The 21,062-nt window shown below is 52.4% G+C and overlaps 1 protein-coding gene across 1 annotated transcript in view; it reads right to left on the minus strand.

The window, feature by feature from the left end:
• Positions 1 to 10,534, minus strand: part of KCNQ3 (potassium voltage-gated channel subfamily Q member 3) — a 136,313-nt gene extending 125,779 nt beyond the window's left edge. Inside the window, exon 1 of the mRNA XM_084864453.1 lies at positions 9,654 to 10,534. Within this exon, the coding sequence (XP_084720579.1) occupies positions 9,654 to 10,057 (404 nt within the window). The 5' untranslated portion in view covers positions 10,058 to 10,534. The remainder of the gene's footprint in view (positions 1 to 9,653) is intronic.
• Between the last annotated feature and the right edge of the window lie 10,528 nt (positions 10,535 to 21,062).

The raw sequence follows: 21,062 nt of genomic DNA on the forward strand, positions 1-21,062 counted from the left end.
GCCAATTCCCATCAAACCGTCTACTGTCATCTCCGAGTGCAGACAACCACCGGCTTAACGCCTGGACCCGAGTCCACACAGTAGGCTGGCTCTGAGCTGCTCTGGGCCGGGGTGGTTGTGAGAAAGCAGCAGCGGATCTGCCCTGGCCTCCAGGGCACAGAGCCCCGCATGGCCGCCAAGTGCCCACGGAAGTCACCGCGCTCAGCGTGCCAGCAGCAGCTCTCAGTGCCCGGGTTCAGATCTGGGTTCTGTTTGGAGCTGGGCTTGGACGCTGCGAGGCCTAGGGGATTAGTCGGCGGGTGTTAAACACGGACTCCGTGCCCAGCACCATGCCTGGCACTGCCGATGGAAAGAAAACGTATCACCCACGGCTCCTGCCTGTGCTGCAGCCGCGATCTGGTCGGGATAGTCACGGGGAGCCTGCCAAGGCTGAGCGTCCTGCAGGATGAATCGGGCGCCAGGCCGGCTGGAGCGCGGGGAGAAGAGACTGGCAGGGGAAGCTAGGGCTTGGACTCAGGCCCGTCCAGGTCTCCATGCAGCTCTGTGCCCCTGGGCAAGCCACCCACCCTCTCTGAGCCTCCACGGCCTCATGTCTCCACTTGGGGTAGCTACTATGAATACCCCCATTTTATAGATGGGAAAACAGAGGTCCAGAGAGCTGGCGTTAGGTCACACAACTGGGATTCAGACACCTGCAGGCTGCCTGAGAGGCCCTGCTCCAGCACGCCTTTCTCAGCTGAAACAAGCCATCTTTTCATCCACAAAGCACCTCCCCTCCCCCATCCAGCCAAAGGGCTCCTGGGACAGCGGGCTCCGCAGCCCGAGGGTCTGTGTGCTGGTGAGATCCAGGAACGCGTGCCCTGCTCTGATGCTCCCCGCGTCAGCGTTTTGCATGCTATTCTTTTCCAGGCGGAGCCCCGAGGTCCCCAGCTTAATTTGTCTCACGCAGTGACACTAATTAATGTTCCGAACACTGAGGCTTAGGGATGGAGGGTGTGTCTCTGTGTGCGTGCTGCATGTGGACTGTGTTCAGGTAAGGCCCGCCTTTTGAAAGAGTGTCTGTGGGTATTTGACCTGAGCCAAACGTTCAGCTCAAGAGATAGTTAGGCTGACCCTGCCAGTTTCCTCCTGCCCCCTGCCCCCAGCCCCCACACCTGTGTCTGTACTTCCCGCATCGCCGCCGCTGGGGACCTGAGGCAGACACACCAGGTGGCTCTCAGGCCAGGCTATGGAAAGGCCTGGGAGTCATCTGGCTTACCACACCTCACCGGCTCTTGTGGCATCTGTAGGCGGGCCCCAGGATGCCGGAAATCCTGCAAAATGTGTAACGTTCCTGCCCAATGAGGAACGTTCACATCCCCAGTGCGATAGCTTCTCCACTGAGAAGCCCTGTGAGGTACCCAACTTCCTGATTTGGGGGGCAGAAGGACAGAGACTTGGGGGTTTCTTGTTCAAGGCTGCACAGCAATTCCATGATTTGAAAAGGTCTGACCCCTCCAACTACATTTCCTATTTCTTCTTCTCACCATCCAGCCTCGTTAAATAGCTCAGGGTTCGCTGAAACCGGTTTGGCTCAGTGGATGGAGCGTTGGCCTGTGGACTGAAGGGTCCCGGGTTCGATTCCGGTCAAGGGCATGTACCTTGGCTGCGGGCACATCCCCAGTAGGGGGTGTACAGGAGGCAGCTGATTGATGTTCTGACTCTCTATCCCTCTCTGTAAAAACTCAATAAAATATATAATAAAAAATAATAATAATAGCTCAGGGTCACCCAGCTCTGGAACTCCATGAGTTCCCTTCCATGGAGTCCAGCCTCTTAGAGCAAGAATAAAGCAGACCTTCCAGTTCTCGGTGACACAGCCATGGTCGCAGCTGTAAATTACAAAATGAAGGAAGAGTGGCCTTTGACCCTTTCTCCCGAGGGGCATCTTCCCCGACTCCCTTCAACGGTGTTGGCAACTCTACCTGCGCCCCGAGGAGATTCGTAGACACAGTAACACCTCACTCAACGCCATCAACAGGCTCTTAGGTTAAACAACATATAATGAAACCAGTTTTACCACAGGCTAATTGATACGACAAGAGCTAAGTTCCAAGGGCCTCTCCTCCACATTATAAAAAAAAAAAAGATGCCATCCGAGGATCTGCAGTAGGTGTGTTAGAGTGAGCATCACCCTCTATGCAATTACCCATTTACTCACTGGACCGGGAGCCCCTCAAGGGCAGGCACTGACTTAGCCACCCCTGGACCCCTATTCCCAGCCCTGGAATCCATGTCTGCCGAATCATCACCCCTGAGTTTGAGCCACAGCTATTTGGAGGCATATATAGTAAGCCATAAATAAATAAGATATTCCTGTGAGATTTCTTCCCAGACAAATAAGGTGTTAAAATCATGGCACAGCCAAGCCAGCGTCGCTCAGCGGTTGAGTGTCCACCTATGAACCAGAGATCACGGTTCGATTCCCAGTCAAAGCACATGGCCGGGTCACAGGCTGGATCCCCATGTGGGGAGAGCAGGAGGCAGTCGATCAATAATTCCCTCCCATCACTGATGTTTCTCTCTCCTCTCCCTTCTTCTCTGAAATCAATAAAAAAATATATTTTTTAAAAATCATGGCACAAAAGAGGAATTTGAGAAGAAATCTCAACGTTCCCCATTTATGTTCCAGAATCCTGAAGGTGAGGGTGAGTTACTTCTCCAGGGAACCGGAAGCCAGGCAAAGGGCGAAGGCAGGGCCCCCCACCTCACAACCAAGATCCTGCCATCTTCTCAACCAAATCTGTGAGAGCAGCTGGGACGTCGATGGGAGCGTTGTTTTGGAAATGCTAATGTATCTCACGTTATAAATTAGTGCGAAGCTTCGCTCCTCGAACAGAATCACAAAGCCAGTCCGGATGCATGTCGGCAGAAAGAAGTCCTCCGTGCTCCCTCCAAAGAGCTCTCCTGCGTTATTTGGTGAGAATGACGTGAACACACCGCAACCTCAGTAAGAACACAGCGCCTTACCCCCCAGGATAACGCAGACAGTGGCCAAGCTTCAGGGTTGCTTTTAAAAACGCTCCACTCCTGGCACCCAAAAGAGCTAAAAAGGATGAGCTATCGTGAGATGCCAGGCACCAAACAGACCTATTAAAGAAGACTTTTAATTTGGATTTTTTTTTTCCTGAATAAACAGCCCAAATGGCTACAGACACTTGTTATCACTATTATGAAGGCTGAGAATGTCTCGACTCAATGTTGAGCTCGATAGAGATCAGAGGTTAGTTTGCAGGACTCTTGGTGGAGGAGTGGATAGGGGTAGGGGATGGAGAAAAGGAGATCTGGCACTAGCTGGTTTGGCTCAGTGGATAGAGCATCAGCCTGTGGACTGGAGACTCTCCCAGGTTTGATTCTGGTCAGGGGCACAATTTCGGGTTATGGGCTTGATTCCCAATCGGGGGCATGCAGGAGGCAGCCGATTCTCTCTCATCATTGATGTTTCTCTAACTCCCTCTCCTTTCCTCTCTGAAATCAACAAAAATATATTTTTAAAGAGAGAGAGAAAATGGGATCTGGGGACTGGGAACTTCAGCAGGAGAAACCCTCCTGGCAGGGGGCTAACCGGAGCTTGTGTACAGATGCCCGGTGAGCCCACACCTGGCTTCACTCTTTTTTTTTTGGTCATTGGACCCAGATCCTAAGTGAGGCACCCTGAGTTCACTTGCTGCAGGTGAGGGTGCCCCATTGGCACAGAGCCGCCGGAGGACCGCAGGGGAGGCTGGCCTCGCCGAATGGACCAGCCTCGGATGGAGAGCTCCTGCATTTGCATCCTCCCTTTGACCCTACGGCCCTGGGCCTCAGTTTCCTCCCCTCGGGCATCCTTTCCAGCTCCGATGGCCTCTGGGTTTTGTAATCCCCCCAGTGACTCCCGGTGCTGGATCCATCAAAACCCCACAAAATGCCGTTAAGTAACTACCTGCTGATAAGTCTGATTCGACTTGCTGATTCCTGAGGCCTGAGGTTTCATTGTTTGGACTGACACTGCTTGGTGCAGAAGCCGCTGTAGCCAGTGTATGCGGGAGAGATAAAGCCGGGCCGGGATATTAGGAGGGGCAGGGCGGGGAGATGAACTGAGCGATAGTGAAAGAGATTTTCCACCGGCAGAATAAACACATTCCCCATTCCCCCGCTCTGTATTTTCAAGTCGTGGGGGTATAATATGTCATCCCGTCCCCCTCAAAAGATGGCCACAGGGTAGAGCTGGACTTAAGCTGCTACAACAAGGTGACAGAGAATCGAGGGGTCAACGCCACGGGAGCGCCGTGCACAGCTGCCTGCCCGCAGATACGACACTGGCGCAGGAGAAGCAGACCTGGTGTGATTTGTGAGAAGGCACCGCTGTGACAGCCACTGTTGCTAATACATACAGAGCAGGCCCCCTGGTGATGCTGCCCGAAGGGGGGATATAATAAACTACGAAACCATGTAAAAACCTTGGTTATTATTGTTACATTGGTATTATTATTATTATTATTATTATTATTATGCCCCAACTCCACTCTGACACTCTGCCAGGGTGCAGAGGACGTGTGTCTCTTGAAGGATGGGAAGGAGGGGAGGAAACAGATCCGAGCCCTGATGGCTGCAGCAAGGACAGCAACCCAGGGGAGGGAGCCACGCAGAGCCTGGGATGTCACACCCATGGCCCAACGCCTGGGCCCTTACTCTCCTGCATTGGTGGCCACACACAAAGGCCATCGTGGTTCTGAGTTCTAATCCTGTTTGTTTTCTCGGGAACACATTCCAAGCAGCCTCCTCTAGCTCTTCCGTGGCCACAGTGTGGATGGGGTCTGACTGGCATCGTGACACCTGCAAACCCAGAGGCGGCCTCAGCCTTGGTGCTGACTTCGGTCTTGCCATCTCCAAATCCTTCTTCTGACGCAACGCAGGAGGCTTCCCAGTGCCCTCCCCTGACTGCTCGCCTCGACTCCTCGTCGCATTCTGTCTTGCATTTGCTGGACTGTGTCAGTTCCGTTGTTTAAGTCTCTCTCCTCAGGGGAAGCGTTGTGGCTCAGGGCCTGGCACAAGGCTTGCCCTTGACTCGGCATGTGTGGCCTTGAAACAAATGGGCCTTTCTCCTGTGTGTTTGTCTGACCTGGGCAAAGCCCAAGGCACCTGAGGCAGGGACTATACAGAATCCATGAATCTAAGCAAGAGTGTTCATTGTGCATATATTCCACATCTTCTGTACATGATCGTTTATTTGGCAGAAAACAACTCTGCAATGGACGTAGAAGTGCGTACATATTTTTGAATTTGTTCTTTGGATGTCTTCAGGTAACTGCTCAGAAGAGAGTAGCTGGGTGGTATGGGAGATCTATTTTCATTTTTTTGAGGAGCCTCCATACTGCTCTCCACAGGACTGCACCAATTTGCATTCAATAGCACATGGATCAACAGGTTCCCTTTTCTCCGCACCCTCACCAACAGTTGTCATTTGTTGGTTTATTGATGATAGCCCTTCTGACAGGGCAAGTCACATAAATGTCTAACCACTATGTCGCATACCTGAAACTAATACAATACTTTATGTAAACTGTAATTTAAGAATGTTTTAAATTTTATAAAAAGAGGAAGTGCGTTCAGCTCAACCAATCCTGCTTTCCATTCTGGCTGCACCAATTTACAACCGCACCAGCACTGCCCTGGGCTCCCTTCTCTCTCCATCTTTGCCAGCACTGAACTTCTGTCTCTTGGACAGCCATTCTAACAGGTGTGAGGTGGGACTCACTGTGATTTTAACTTTCACTGCCCTGATGATTAGTGAGTGGGAGTACTTTTTCGGGTACCTGTTGACCATTTGTATATCTTCTTGGAAAAATGTCTATTTGGGTCCTTTGGTTTCATCAGATTATTTGCTTTCTTACTATTGAGCTGTATGAATTCCCTGTGTATTTTGGACAGTAACCCCTTGTCAAACCTATGGCTGTAGCAAAACGGAAAGACAACCAGTGGGTAGTCTTTGCGCTTGCTTCCCCCTTGGTCTGTGGAGAGGTGAGTGACTGGACACACCCAGCAGGCCACTGAGAGGGGGGCAGGGCAGGGGTGCTTGTGCAATGCCAAAGCAGCAGCAATGCCCAACAGGCCAGGAAGGGGAGTCCCGAGGCAATGCCGGGCAGCACAGTGGCCAGTGCGCATGACAAGGAGACGGAGACCTTTACTGAACACTGAGTGGCTGATGCTGGGCCAGTTCCATTCATACACACCATTGTCTTTAGTTTAAAAACCACCCTGTGTTAGGGCAGAATTATCCTCCCCAAAAACAGATCATCCCTAACCTGGCTCCTGCAAAGCACAGACTGAAGGCCGAGGCCAGATGGGCACTCCCAGCCCAGCACCTGTCCACAGCACAGACCCCCTTCCAGCCGTGAGACTAACAAAGCGGAGAAGAGACCCGCCTTCCTGGGCTCGGGGCATGGTCTCCCTCCTTCTTCCCTCCCCAGAGTCCATTGTAAGCCCCCGAGAACCATTCTTATGAGTAAAATCCTACATGCCGACCTTGGCTACCGAGTGTTGTTGTTGTTTTAGTTGTTATGATAGGAACGCTGTGCAGAATGGAGTCTTACAAGCCCGAGAGGGTTCTTGCACTCATCCCTCCAGGAAAGGCTTGCTGAGTGACCACCCGAGGCCCGCAGCCTGCTGGGACTGAGGGCACTAAGGAACCACAGCCCCTGCTGCCAAGCAGCGCTCAGTTCCATGGGGAGACGAGCAGGCAGACGGATCCAATGCATCAAGCAAAAGGCTAGGACTGGGGATGCTGCCGAAAGGGGGCGACTCCAGCTCAGTCTGGAGGGTCTGGGAAAGCTTCTCCCAGAGGAGGTGCCCCCAGAGCGGGGCCAAGTGAGCAGCCAGGAGCCGGGGGGAGGGACATTGAAGGCAAAGAGGTGGGGTCTTTGGCGTCCGCATTTGCTTATTCTACCTTCAGAACAGAGGGGAGAAAAGTCGCATCTCGTGGGTCTGATTCATTGAAAAACAAACAAACAACACAAACCGTGCACTAGACTGTGAGTCCAGGGCCAGCCCAATCCCCTGGCCCCTCACACCATTAGCTACAGCTCAGAACAGGATAACGGACGGCTCAAAGCATCCATGGATGGTTTCAGTGCCTTGCAAAATCCGGAATCATCAACGAAAGGTTCAGTTCTTTTCCACTGACTGGACTTGCTCCTGAGCTGGAGGAGGACGTACAAGTCACCCACTCACTACTTCTCCTGCGACGTCCGCTCAGCCCAGCCCCCACGGCTTTCCTGCACCATCCGGACTAAGCTGAACCCCATCCCACCCCAAGCCCAGCCCACATCCCCTAATCCTGAGCAGCCCCCATTTCATTCCAGAGTCCATTGCTAGCCATTTGCCAACTGGGATCTGGGAAGGGGAGGCAGAGGCATTACAGGGCAGTAGGCGCCCTGTGTTACCAACGGGGCACCCGGTGAAAATGCTAAGCGTTCTGTCATTGGCAGTGGGTCAGAACAGGGGTCCGGGCTCAGAAACAGGCCTGACCCACTGCACTCAGACGTGAGCTCAGGAACCGTCAGCTGTGAGGTCTTAGACAGGTGGTTCTCTCCCTGGAAGGTTTCATAGCTCATCTACAAAATGTAGGTAATTCCCACCTCACAGGTCATGGCGATCATTTCAAAGTACCTGGCTGCATCACTAGGTATCCAACTCTTCCCTCTCCCACAGGCTTATGTTTTTCTGGAACCTTCCGGGAAACTGAGGCTACAGGTGTTAGGATTCTCATACCTGCTTCTGGGTGATGGATAATTCTAGAGAAGGCTTATCTAGGCTCAAAACCACAGGCCTCAGCTATCCCTTCCCTTGTCTGAGCAAGGCAGGCCTGGGGTGTGGCTGGAAAAGGTGGAAGAAAAAGACTAAGCCCACAAGCTCCAGGGGACACACGCACACCCCCCCCCCCCCCCGTTTATAAGTCATCCAGTAAGTACTGAACCCCATTTACGTGCAAAAGAACATTTGAGTCATCTGAGTCTATATGTTTATGCGCACTCAAATAACTCATGCCTTTTTATTATCACATATTCCAATATTAACTGCGGTTCAATTTCACTAAATCCAGTGTGAGAGACAGCGAGATGAATGCATTTTTAATCCCTTTTTACCACCTGAAGAAAGCAAATGGAAAAGCAATTAGCTGCTAACCCTTCTCTCCACGTCTTAAACCTGCAAATACATGAGGACACCAAAGGCTAGGCCACCCTACACCCCTCTCCTGGCTGGATGCCCCCTCCTTCCTGCTGGTACCTCAGCTCCCGGAGAGGCCACCTCTCCCGGCTCCAGTAACCTCTCTGAAGAAACCTGTTGCCAGCCCAGAGGTTCTGTGCCAACAACCCCACCTGGCGGCCAAATCTGGGAAAGCATCCCAACCCAGGAAGACTGGCAGGTAGTGTAACTCCGAGGCTTTCTGAACTCCCTTGGGGCCCCATCAATCATGGAGGAGGGCAGAGAGGAATAGCCAAAGCTAAACGCTTATCAGGGGTCAAGGTCACGGCCAGTGCTCCACCCAGGAAGGTACTGCCTCGTAAGAAGCAGCCATCAGGATGACTAAGCCACAGACAGGAGGCAAGGGGAGGTGAGGGATGATGAGCCCTGCCAGCCCAGAGGTGTCAGCCTGCAGCCCTGATCTCCCCTCCTGGGGAAGGAGCCACCGCTCCCACCCTCTCCCTCTCCCCAAACACGGGAAGATGTTCCATCCAGAGTGTGGGGTGCATAGGCATTTACCTCCTGATGGCGGGGAGACTTTTCCCAGGGGCACACCTCCAGCCCAGGCCCCTCCACCGTGTTCCTGCCCGGCCAAAGCAGGAGAACGGGCAGTCCCGGAGGCAGGGGGGAGCTCAGGACCAAGTCTCCGAGATGTTTCAGCCGAAATAAGCCTCAGGGCGCTCCCCCCACCCCCCTCTGGCATTGGTAAGCCCCAGCCTCTCAGTGTAGGCAGGGAGCCTGAGAGACACACTCTCTCCCCCATTAGCCTCCCTAAAGAGAACTCAGAGGCATATCTGTGACCAGTCCAAGTCCCCAGTCACAGCAACGCCAGGACCCGCTCTGGACCAGGATGCAGCCCTGAGAAGGGGAGCCCAGGCAAGCAACACACACACACACACACACACACACACACACACACACACACACACATCCTGTGGGCAACTCCCACCCCAAGTCCAGGACGCGTCCTCCAAACTCAGCAGCGATCCCCGAGGAGGGACCCGCCCCAAGCAACACAGCAGCGGACAAGGGAGGAGCCGCTCCATCCTGCTCACCCTCCACCTTCCCTGGAAAAGCAACACATCATCCTCTCCAGCCTGGTACCACCAGCCTCCGGAGAAGGTGTCCTCGATGCGCAAACACGCCGATCCAACCTCCCAATGGTCTGAGGGACCGACCAGGCTTGGACCTTTTTTCAAGCCTCGGGGTCCGACACCCGAGAGGACACAGCCCAGACCGGCAGAGGCGCGCGCACTGGGGGGCAGGCTGGTCTCCAATGCCATGCAAAGCCCCGGAGGCAGTCCTCCTCTCAGGCCTGCGCCCCGAACCCCAACCCAGGGGCGCCCCGAATCCCAACCTGCGCCCAGGGGCGCCCCGAAACGCCAGGTACTCACACGAGCGCGTGGTAGAGCAGCGCCCAGCCCCGCGGCCTCTCCAGGGCGTCGTAGATCAAAGTTTGGAGGCGCCGGCACTTGGCGTGGTTCCTCTTCGCCGGGCGGCTCAGGGGGGTCCTGGCCAGGAGCCCGAGGCCCTGCGGGGTCCTCCGGGGCCCCTCGCCGCGGCCGCCGCCCTCCAGCAGCAGCGTCCCGTCCCTGTCCGCGCCGGCCCCCAGCGCCACGGCGACGTGCTCCGCCTCGCCGGGCGCCGGCCCCGCTCGCCGCTCCTCCTCGCCGGCCGCGGGGTCCCCTCCCGCCGCGGGGTCCCCCCCGGCCGCCGGGCTAGCGGCCCCGCCGCCTCCGCCGCCCCCGCCGCCGCCGCCGCCCGCCGCCCCCGCCGCCCTGCGCGCCTTGAGCCCCATCGGCCGCGCCGCCTCCGCTGCTGCTCCGGGAAGAGGGGGCGCTCGGGCTGCGCGGACCGGGCGGCGGCGGCGGCGGCTGCAAGCCCGGGAGCCCCAATGCCATGATCCGCGCGCCCCTCCCCGCCCACCGCCCCGAAAGCAGGCACGGGCGGGCCCCCCGGAGGTCGGGGGAGGCCGGGCGGGGTGCAGGGGGGTCACATCCCGCGCGGGTCAGCGGCGGGACCCGGGGGGCGCGGGTGGGAGGCCGCGGGAGAGGAGGGCGCGGGCGGGCGCGGGGCTGCCCGGGGCGCTAGGGCGCGCGGCGGCGGCGGGAGCCTGGCACCCGCGCTCCCGGGCGGCGGCGGCGGCGGCACCCAGGCCGGCGAGCCCGAGGCTGCATCGCAGGGTATTTACCAGCCGGTGCCAGCCGCCCGCCCGCCGCCGCCTCCTCCCGCCTCCGCTCCCACCGCCCCCTTCCTTCCCGCCGCTCCAGCCCCAGCCGCACCGGCCGCCGAGCCGCCGCCTCCCGCACGCCTCGCCCCGCGGGGTGGGGCCGCCTCGTCCCGCCCCGCCCCGCCGGCGCCCCGCCACCCCGCGGCCCCCACCCCTGCGCCCCGCGGCCCCCGCGCCCCGGCAGCCGCTCAGGCCCCCAGTTCCGGCCTCTCCGCGCTCCCGCGGGCGCCGGGCTCTCCCCGGCAGAGGGGAGGACACCGGGAGCGGGTCTCCCTCTGCTCCTTCGGGCCGCAGCTCTACGTCTTCTGTCACCTCCCGACCCGGGGTCTGCGCTTCCCGAGTAAAATCTAAGCTGCTGGGTTGGCCCAGGCCCAGGGCACCGCGAAGCCCCCCGCGCCCTGGTGGTGCCTGGCTCCTGGTTCCCTTGAGTTCGTGGTTCACGGTTGGGCGCTCGCCTCCCTGGGCCCTGGGCCCTGGGCCAGCCCAGTCTCTGCCAGCCTGGGCCAACCAAGGGCTGGGGACCTGGGCAGAGCACGGAATCCGAATCCTGGCTTCTCCCTTAGCTCCTAACTCGTGCTCCTGGCCCTCCTTCCCGGTGCTGCCCGCGTTTCTGTTCTCATTCACAGAATCAATGACTAAACCTTCAGGTGCCAGCTTCTACCCAGTGGGCAATGTCCCCTGACTAGGTCCTGGGAGGTTCCTGAGCCCCCACAGCCTGTATCCCCGGGGAAAGGTGGAAGCAGGGACAGAAAAACAAACAGAAGCCGTATGACTGCCACTGTGGGCAAACGCTGTGAGGGGACAAACCGGTGTCATGCTGGACGTGGGAGCTTCTTTATATGGACCTGTCATCCTCAGAAGGCTCATGGCGGAGGTGACATTTTTTAAATATATATTTTATTGATTTTTCACAGAGAGGAAAGGAGAAAGATAGAGAGCCAGAAATGATGAGAGAAAAACATCAACCAGCCGCCTCCTGCACACCCCCCACTGGGGATGTGCCCACAACCAAGGCACATGCCTCTAAAGGGAATCGAACCTGGGACCCCTCAGTCCCCAGGCCAATGCTCTATCCACTGAGCCAAACCAGTTTTGGTGGCAGAGGTGACATTTTAAGGGACGGCCTAAATGGCCAGCTGGATCAGGAATGTGAATGTCCAGCAGAGCCCTCCTGAGGCCGGAGGACAAGCGCACGGGTGAGTGAGGCGTCCCTTGAGCTTACAGAACAGCAAAGAGCAGAGGAAGGTGGGGCCACAGGGCGCTGGGGCTGGATCTTGTAAACCACAAGCAGGGGACCTGAGGGTCCTGCAGATGGGGCCTGATTCTCCCTCCCTCCCACCATGGCACTGAGTGGTTAGGGAAACCTTCCGTTCCTGCAGTGCAGAGATGCCTTTACTTCCCACCCTCTCCCCTCGGTCTGAAGCTTGGGCGGAGGAGAGGGCCATGAGCAGGGCCAAGCCAAGAATCTATCCTAGCACATAAGAAGAGTCAGAGGGCCTGGGTTTGCCTGGAGAAGTGAGCCAAAGAGGGTAAAAGAGAGAAGGGAATGGGAGGAGAGGGAGGAGAAATAGGGGAGGGAGGAGGGAAGAGGGGGTGGAGAGGGAAGGGGAAAGTGTAAGTTGGGGTGAAGAGAACTGTCAGAGGGGAGAAACTCAGCAAGTTCAGAACCAGAAAGGGGAGAGTTTCAAGAAGGGAGCTAGCCCAGCTGGTGTGGCTCAGTGGTTGAGCATCAAACTATGAACCAGGAGATCATGGTTGGATTCCTGGTCAGACACATGCCAGGGCTGCAGGGGCATGCAGGAGGCACCAATCAATGACTCTCTCTCTCATCACTGATATTTTTATCTCTCTCTCCCTCTCCCTTCCTCTCTGTAGTCAATAAAAAATAAAATTTTATAAAAAGAAGTTAAACTATACTACAAGGCTAAAATAATTAAAACGGGGTCATATTGGCCCCCAAATAAATTTTGCTTGATGCAACAGAAGAGCTTGCCCAGAAAGTGTCTGAGAACTTAATAAAATAAGGAGAATCATAACAACCTGATGAAGAAAGCTTATCCATTCGTCAGCGGGCTGCTGTGTGGATTTGTGAGGATTACAGGCAATAAACAGCACAATGCTCCACATGCAGTAGGACCCTGTAAATGTTATGGATAGACTAGTGGCCTGGTGCACCAAGTCATGCACATTGGAAGGAAAATATCAATAATTAGAAGAAATATTCTAATACCACCATTCACCCTTTCTTTATAATAGCAGTGTCAACCAAATTCATGATCGACAATGACAAATTGAAAAACACAGGTGTGACTGGCACCAGTGAGAGCTTTATACATATCATGTATGCGCAAGTCAACTTAACCATTATATATATATATATATATATATATATATATATATATATATATATATATTAAACTTGCTTAATTAGACCTGCTTTCTGATTTAGCTAAACTTTTTCCAGCCTAGTGAAGCACCCCAACTTCTCTTTCAGGAAATTGTTAGCAACACAGCAGAGATTATCAACACCAAGCAGATTATTATTGTAGATGATGCAGGGAGAACAAAGGGTAAGATATTTAACTGCAGCAGTGTTTGACTATATTCTGCACAGTGAGAAAACCTGAAGTCATTTTCAAGGTCCACCATTTCTTACTTCTTTTCAGTGGAGTTACGTTTCTAAACTTTCTAAATCTCCACTGTCTTGCTAATGACTTGCTAAGCTACCGAGTCTCCTATCTACCTACTCCAGGACCTGTGAAGATCAAATGAGATGAGACATGGGAAAACGCTTCACAGATAGTTAGTGTGAAATGTTTGCACCTGGCTATAAAGCAAGTCGTGTTCCTGGGCTGAAGAAACTGCAAGGAGGCTAGCTGTCACTAGGGAGAGGAAGCCAGGTGTTGCTACCCAGCAACCACAGCCACCATTTTCAGGCTGGGCTGTGGGCCGCATTTTGCAGTGTGGGGTCTCAGCAGCATTGGCTGCATTTTGGTGGGCTGCCACTCTGGGGTGGTCCCGGGCCTGTGTCCCACTTGGGGGAAGACGAGTGTTGCTTTGTGGGTGCCAGGTCCATGGTGCCCTTTCTCTGTAAATGGCCAGTGCGCATCACGGCAGCTCCTGGTGGTCAGTGTGTGTCATAGTGACCAGTTGGAAGGTCAGACACTTAGCATATTTGCCTTTTATATATATTATCGTTCAGCTATAAGCTGGAGTATAGTCACTCAGTGCAAACTCCAGAAGGGAGCAAAAGCCCAAATCACATGGGTTTGAAAAGCTCCCAATGGAAGCTGGGCACCCCAAAGTTAGCCCTCCACCCCCAACACACCAACACATGCATGTGCTTCCTGTCCCAGCCCAACCCCATTTCCCTAGGAAGCAAGTCTGCCCTTCATATGTGAGCGAGCTCCTTTTCCAAAGTCACCCTCCCCCCTCCACCCACTCCCAGTTTACTTATTGGGTAGATTTATCACTCTGTTCCCTTGTTCCCATTTCCCACTAAGCCAGAGAAGGGACTCGGCAGCCTCTCTCTGCAGCCTAGAAGGATGCCTGGTACATAGTAGGCTTTCAGGACCCGTCACAGCATGAATAAAGAAGAAGAAATGAATGCAGGATGCAAAACCCCCAGAACATTCACTTTCTGTCTGTGCATGAGATTTTTGTTGTGGTGAGTGTTTACTCTGAGGGAGTTAGTAATTCTTGCAACCTCAGGAACTTGGTGACAAAAACATTCCGACAGAACTTAAAAAGTCTCACTTAGGTGGGCATCAGAGACTGGTAGTCAAGGATCACGTAGAAAGAAGGCGGGCGAATTCATTACTGTGCAATTAATCGAAGGTTCAGGTTTCCAGAATGCCAGTGTGGCCTCTTGGGCACATGAAGAGGCTTCTATTCTGACAAGAGCCACCAACTGTCAAATGTGAACGTTTTAAGATCAAGTTGCAGGGGCTGTTTTCATGCCTCCCATAAAGTGTGCGTGAGGAAAAGTCAATTACCAAATTCATAGCCCTGACTCAGTGAAATCCAGTGAACTGCCAGGGTCGTTTGCAAGCTGATTTGCTTCAGTGGTTTTATAAACCAGTAGAGAGAGTTGTTCAGAGGGGGGTTTGGAGATGTCGTGAAAAGCCGGGTACACTCTGAGTGCCGCCTGGTGGACTCTGATATCACAGAGTAAGATTCCAGCTAAAGGAAATCAAATGCCCTGCGTCCCATGGGAAGGAGCCTTTCATGAGGTCTAAAGTCCCTGAGAGCCTCCGGTACCAGCTGGGCACGGTACCCAGACAGAGTTCAGTGGCCGGTTATTTACAAAGGCCCGGAGGGGGCATGGCACAGCTCCTGCAGCACACCTCACTGCAAACAGGGAGCCCGGAGGTGAGCCCCAATGTCACACCTGCCCAGGGGGCCCAGCCAGTCACCTGGTGGCAGGCTGATTACATTGGACCTTCGATCCTGGGTGAGGGGCAGGGAGCTGTCCTCACAGGAATGGAGGAATCATCTAGATCCCAGACTGCCTTCCCCACCCGTGGTGCTTCTGCCAACATCACTGCCTGTGGACTTAACATCCTTCTTCACCATCACAGAATTCCAGAGAAATCCGCTTCTCACCAAACAGGGGATGTGCCCCTGGTTAGACACCCACCTCTGGGAGGAGCCAGGGAGACAGGTCCTGGCCGCTAAGGAGATGCCCTTGGTTCTTCGGAGGAGAGGGGCAGGCTTCCATTTGGGTCTTGCAATAATCTAGGCTAAAAGGAAATATGTTTAGAAAGGATCATTGTCCTATATGTATTTTTTACTCTAAAAATCCTCAGCTTTGCTGCCCTCTTCTCTCCCTCCATGCCTCTGCTTTGTGGCCTTTTCCCAGAGCTCATCTCACTCCCCATTAGGGCACGTGACCTCTTGCTCCCCCGAAGGTGAGGCGGCTTCCTGGGAATGAGCCAGAAGGAGAGGCCAAAGGAAACCCTTGCCCATGTCCCCCAGAGGATGCGGTGGGGAAGTTAGACCCCCACTCAAATTCTAGTCCTGGCTCTGTGACCTTGAGCAATTGGCTAGAGTTCTATCCAGCCTCAGTTACCTGTCTATAAAATGGGTTCGTGTTTCCTACCCTCCCCGCCTCAGACTTGGTCTGAGCACCATTCGGAGACCCATGCTGAGGCAGAGCTTTGCAGCCTGAGTAATTGACCACATGACTTGCAGGCGTCTAGACAGGACTGTGGAAGGAGCTCCAGTCGAACATGATGGGGATGAATGAGCTCCAAGCCCATGGTGCTCACTTCCACTCCAGACGGCAAGAAATGAAGGACTTTGCTCAGACGGCTCTCAGTTGGAAAGAGTGTTTCCTCTTCCCTTCCCTGCATTTGCAAGTCTTACATTCGCAATAGATTTTCATCTGTTTTGCATGCTTCTTAATTCCATTTTCATCTTTTTCTTTAAGGGATTATATTAGGTAAAATATTCAGTTCATCCGTTTAAAGAGTTCATTCATTCAGCTTTTCAGGGAGCAGTCCTGATAGCCTGGTTTATGCATTTGCATGTTCTCTCTCTCTCAGAAATGGGAGGGGAAAGGGAAAGGAAAATTGAGTAATTGATTCCATGTTTACTTGAACAGATGAGATCAACAATGCAAACCAATTTGCTAGTCTCTATTGTCACCACATGCCAGTGGCCCGGCTCATTCATCACAGATGCTCGCTCACCATCATCACTTAAATTTATTGAGTGCTTACTCTATGGCTGGCACTGGGCTAAATGCTTCGTATTTATAGATTTAATCCTAGCAACAAAGCTCTGCGATAGGCATGATGGTTATTGCCCTCTGTGTCAACCATGCTGAAATGGCCCTTAGAGAGGTTAAGGACCCTGCTCAAGGTTACATGGTAAGAAGTGATGATCTCAAGAGTCCAACTCAGATGCTCTCACTGGGCAGTCTCTGCTTTTTTAATCTCTGCGCCATATTATTTTGCATGTTCTGGAGGGTAAGTTCCACACATGCAAAGACTCGTCAGAGTGTGCAGGAGGCAGCTGGTCAATGTTTTTCTCTCATCGACGTTTCTAGCTCTCTATCCCTCTCCCTTCCTCTCTGTAAAAAAATCAATAAAATATATATATATATATATATATATATTTTTTTTTTTTTAAAGGGCAGAGCCTGGAGTTTCCAGGTCCAGAGGTTCAGAAGGTGGAGGCCAGCGTGAATGGAGCAGGGGTCACGTGGGCAGGCCTGCCTGTGTACCAGGCTTACAAACAGACTGACCTCGGATGCTCCAAGCACAGACTGATGGGTCCCAGGTGGTTTCAGAAGGGCTTTCTGAGGACTATGGAGGAGAGGCTGGGAGTGGGAGAGACTCATCAACGAGAGCAGTTACAAGACTGTTCTGGGAGCCCAGCTGAGAAATGTTGAGGTCCAGAGGAACCTGGTGGCAGATCCTGGAGAAGAAGAGGGTGCTGGCTGCAAAAGGTCTTCAGGAAGGAGAGTCCCCAAGAATTGGAATCTAGAAGGAGGCAGGCTGGGTCACGGGTCATGTGACATTTTGGAGGCATAAACAGAGGCACCCAATGTCCCAGCCCCCCTCCAGTCTGACTGTGGTCCCTTGCTAAGCTGAGTGTCCCTCCTGTGGCTGAAGTAATTGGCTCCCTGGGCAGTCTGTTCCTTTCTCCCCTTCAAATTAAGCTCCTTCTCTTTAGGGCTCTATTGTTAAAACACCCTGTTTGCCATGCCATTTACATATTCCAATTACCCACTCCTTTCCCTGCTAATGAGCCCTTGTCCCTTCATGAGCGCCTGGCCAGGAGCCTGCCTGTGCCAGAGAGGGCTGAGTGCCGAGTGCAGACACCATTCACCAGGCCTTGGGACATGGAGCGCGGGCCATTTCCTCACCTCCTCTAGTCCTGATGGACCGGACCTTTGTTCCTCATTACCCATCCCCTCAGGCAGCCCGATGCTCTGATGCTCCCTTTACCCTGGAGGGGAGACGGAAAGCTCCTTGGCCCCTGGCAAAGCGCTCTTACTGAGATCATAAAGCACCCATTGTACCCACAGTCTCTCAAGTTCAAGGTCTCCCTCATTTCCATCAATGATTCTTTGCGGAGGGGAAGCAGATGCCTGGGTGCTAAGTAACCGGACAGAGGATTATGGGTAGCTGCACAAGGATGCAGAGGAGGGAGTCGGGCTTCTGAGACAGTCTGCTCTGGGCAGGAATCCTGTCCCCGAAAAATGCTCCGTGTTTGACCCTGGACAGGTCATATAGCCAGGCTCACCTCACCTGGAAGATGGGAATAACAATGACCTTGAAAGGCTGTTTCAGGGGGTGGGGAGAAAGTTAACATTTGTAAACCTGAGGCATTTAATATGTGCAACTGCTAGGCCATGCCTACTAACATATTCATTATAATACATGTTATTAATGTGATATCCAAATTAGGAGAGAGCTTTGGGGTGGCAAGTCCAGTGTTGGGCCACCTGTGGTGACAGTGACCCCCATTTTAAATCGCAACCCAGGTCTCATAATACACACATCACTGACTGAAACAGGGCCATCCTGACTCTGATGACCCCTTCTGCTGTTTGCTGTTCCATCGCTTATAAAGTGCTGACTTCAGCCTGCTTGTTTGCTAGTGCTGCCAAAAGAAACAAAAATCCACTACAGACTGGGTGGCTTGAACCACAGAAATTGATTTTCTCACAGTCCCAGAAGCCAGCAGTTCAAGATCAAGTTGTCAGCAGGGCTGGTTTGTTCTGAAGCCCCTCTCCTTGGCTTGCAGGTGAGCTGCCTCCTCGTCGGGTCTCCTTGTGAATCCAAATGTCCTTTTTATTTTTAAAAATATATATTTTATTGATTTTTTACAGAGAGGAAGGGAGAGAGACAGAGAGCTAGAAACATCGATGAGAGAGAAACATCGATCAGCTGCCTCCTGCGCACCCCCTACTGGGGATGTGCCCACAACCAACGTACATGCCCTTGACTGGAATCGAACCTGGATCGACACTCTATCCACTGAGCCAAACCGGTTTTGGCCAAATGTTTTATATATATATATATATATATTTCATATATATATATATATTTCAGAGAGGGAGAGAGAGATAGAAACATCAATGATGAGAAAGAATCATTGATTGGCTGCCTCCTGCATACCCCACACTGACTACTGAGCCTGCAGCCCGGGCCTGTGCCCTGACCAGAATCGAACCATAGGTTCTAGGGTTTCAGGACCTAGGCTTCAATCCTAACCTTGACCAATGTTCTGGCCAGGAGGCCTTGGGAAACTGTCAGTTTTCTCACACTGGACTTCCTCTTCAGGAAAATGGACACCTTAATACATCTACCTCATATGTTTTGGTGAAGTTCAAGCTAACTAGAAAGACCCAAAGGACTCACTGTTGCATTGTAGAATTGTTTTGGGAGTCTACATTCGGTTGCAAACCCCTCTGTCACTAAGGACCCAGCAGGTGACATAAAGTCAAGGATCTTATATAAAGTGTAGTTTATAGCACATAACACAAGAGGGAGCAATTTATAAATAGGTGGCAGGCATGATTGTGATGATGGTGATATAAAGAGCCAAGGGGAAGAACAAGAAGAACTAAGGGAAGGAGGGGGAGACTCTTGGTCCCCAATTCTGGGGCATCAATGCTGTTCCCAATCGCTAGGCAGAATAAAAGACCACACTGGGACTGAACCTGTTCCACACGGCTTCCCTGTTCCATGATGTACTTCCCCTCAGGTCTCAAGCTTTCTCTTTGGGCGATGCCCCAGGGGTTGTCACATTCCAAACCTTTCTTCTTCCTCTTTGGTTATTTCCCATGAAGTGTTTATTATTTATTATTTGTGGCAAAAATAAGAATAAAACAACACATTAAAATAACCCATTAGCCGAAACCGGTTTGGCTCAGTGGTAGAGCGTCGGTCTGCGAACTGAAAGGTCCCAGGTTCGATTCCGGTCAAAGGGCATGTACATTGGTTGTGGGCACATCCCCGGTAGGGGGTGTGCAAGAGGCAGCTGGTTGATGTTTCTCTCTCATCAACGTTTCTAGCTCTCTATCTCTCTCCTTTCCTCTCTGTAAGAAAAATCAATAAAATATATTAAGAAAAAAAATAATCCATTAAATAGTAGATAGCATTTATCATTTGCATGTGCCATACTACAGCTATCGTCTTTTAACTTGAAATATTTCTCAAAAGTCGTCAAGTAAAAGGATCCCTAAGGATGATCTGCCGTGAGTATTCTGTTATTCTGTACTCCCGCTTTCCCTGCATAGTCCTGCAAACCCAACCCTATTCAAGAAGCATGTTCCTCAGCCCACTTTCAGGGGCAGGGGCATCCATTTAACACCCCAGGTGACAGCCACGTTCCCCCTACTATTGGGAGATGGTGTCACAAAACCAAGTATCTGAATGAGTTGACCTTTGGCTGGCCAACCATATTTTCTTCCACTTCTGGAAAGAGGGGCAGATGGCCACAACAGGGCTAACATCAGCAGGGACCAAGGACTGTAGACTTAAGGAGCTCAATTATCAGCTAAAAGAACTCCTACTTAGTCAAGAAATTGCACAAATCCTAATTTTGCAAAATGTTCATGGCAAGTGTTGTGTATTTCCACACAGCTCTCAAAGACTGATGCCAGGCTTAATGGCTGGAGATGTCCTTCAGATTTTCCATCTGCCTGAGAAGAGGTCTAATGTGATAACAAACAGGAAATCGACCGACGGAGGCACATGCAGTTCTGTTCGGAACCATAAACTGGATAAGGCTGCTGACACTGCATATTAATTAGCTGATCCTTTCCTTTCCAAATTAAGAGCTCAGTTTTGCATTACTTCCACGGATGTGAAACTTGGCTCCATGGTTGCGGATGCAAGGGGATCTCATTCACTAGATATTTTTGGAACACCTAAGAGTTTCTAGGATCTTCCAGGCTTGGCAAGGGATGAGGTAAGAGGCAACCTAAACCATGGAAAATCTCTCACTATCTAGGAAGATGGTGGAGTAAGATAAAGCAAGAATAAAAATGATTGCAATAGATTTTTCCAGAAATAGCTTGCCTTTTCCAAAGCTTTTGGTATGATTTTATATTGCAGTCATTGGGAGTCTTGAGACATGAGAGAAGGGATGTTGAGTGAAAAACGTTAGTAGAGAAATATCCACAAAGTACTCTCATGGTAAACCCTATACATCATGGAAATTTAAAACTGGAAGAAACCTTAGTGGGGGGCATCTTTCAGGATATCTGCTCCGGGTGAGAGAAAGAAAAGGTCAGTGAAGACTGGAGGAGCAAGAGGGGTCCTTGGTTATGCTGTGACATTTGACCCTATTAGTGGGAAAAGACTTGAACTAGGAAGAACCCAAGCCCTGGCCCCTGGTTTTGTTCTGCTACTTGGCTGGGTGACCTTGAGCACATCATTGAACCCCTCTGAGCTCAGATTCTTCACTGTTAAGAGAGACATTTGCTAATCCCTTAGATTCCTTACTTCTCATAGTTTCTGTGGTTTGGATGACACAGACTCTTCCTACAGTGAAGAGGAAGCAGCCTTGGGGTTCATCCCTCCCAGCCCACTCACCAATCAGGTAAGGTGCA

This window comes from Pipistrellus hanaki (genome assembly GCF_964339955.1).
Source record: "Pipistrellus hanaki genome assembly, chromosome: 17".
NCBI lineage: Eukaryota > Metazoa > Chordata > Mammalia > Chiroptera > Vespertilionidae > Pipistrellus > Pipistrellus hanaki.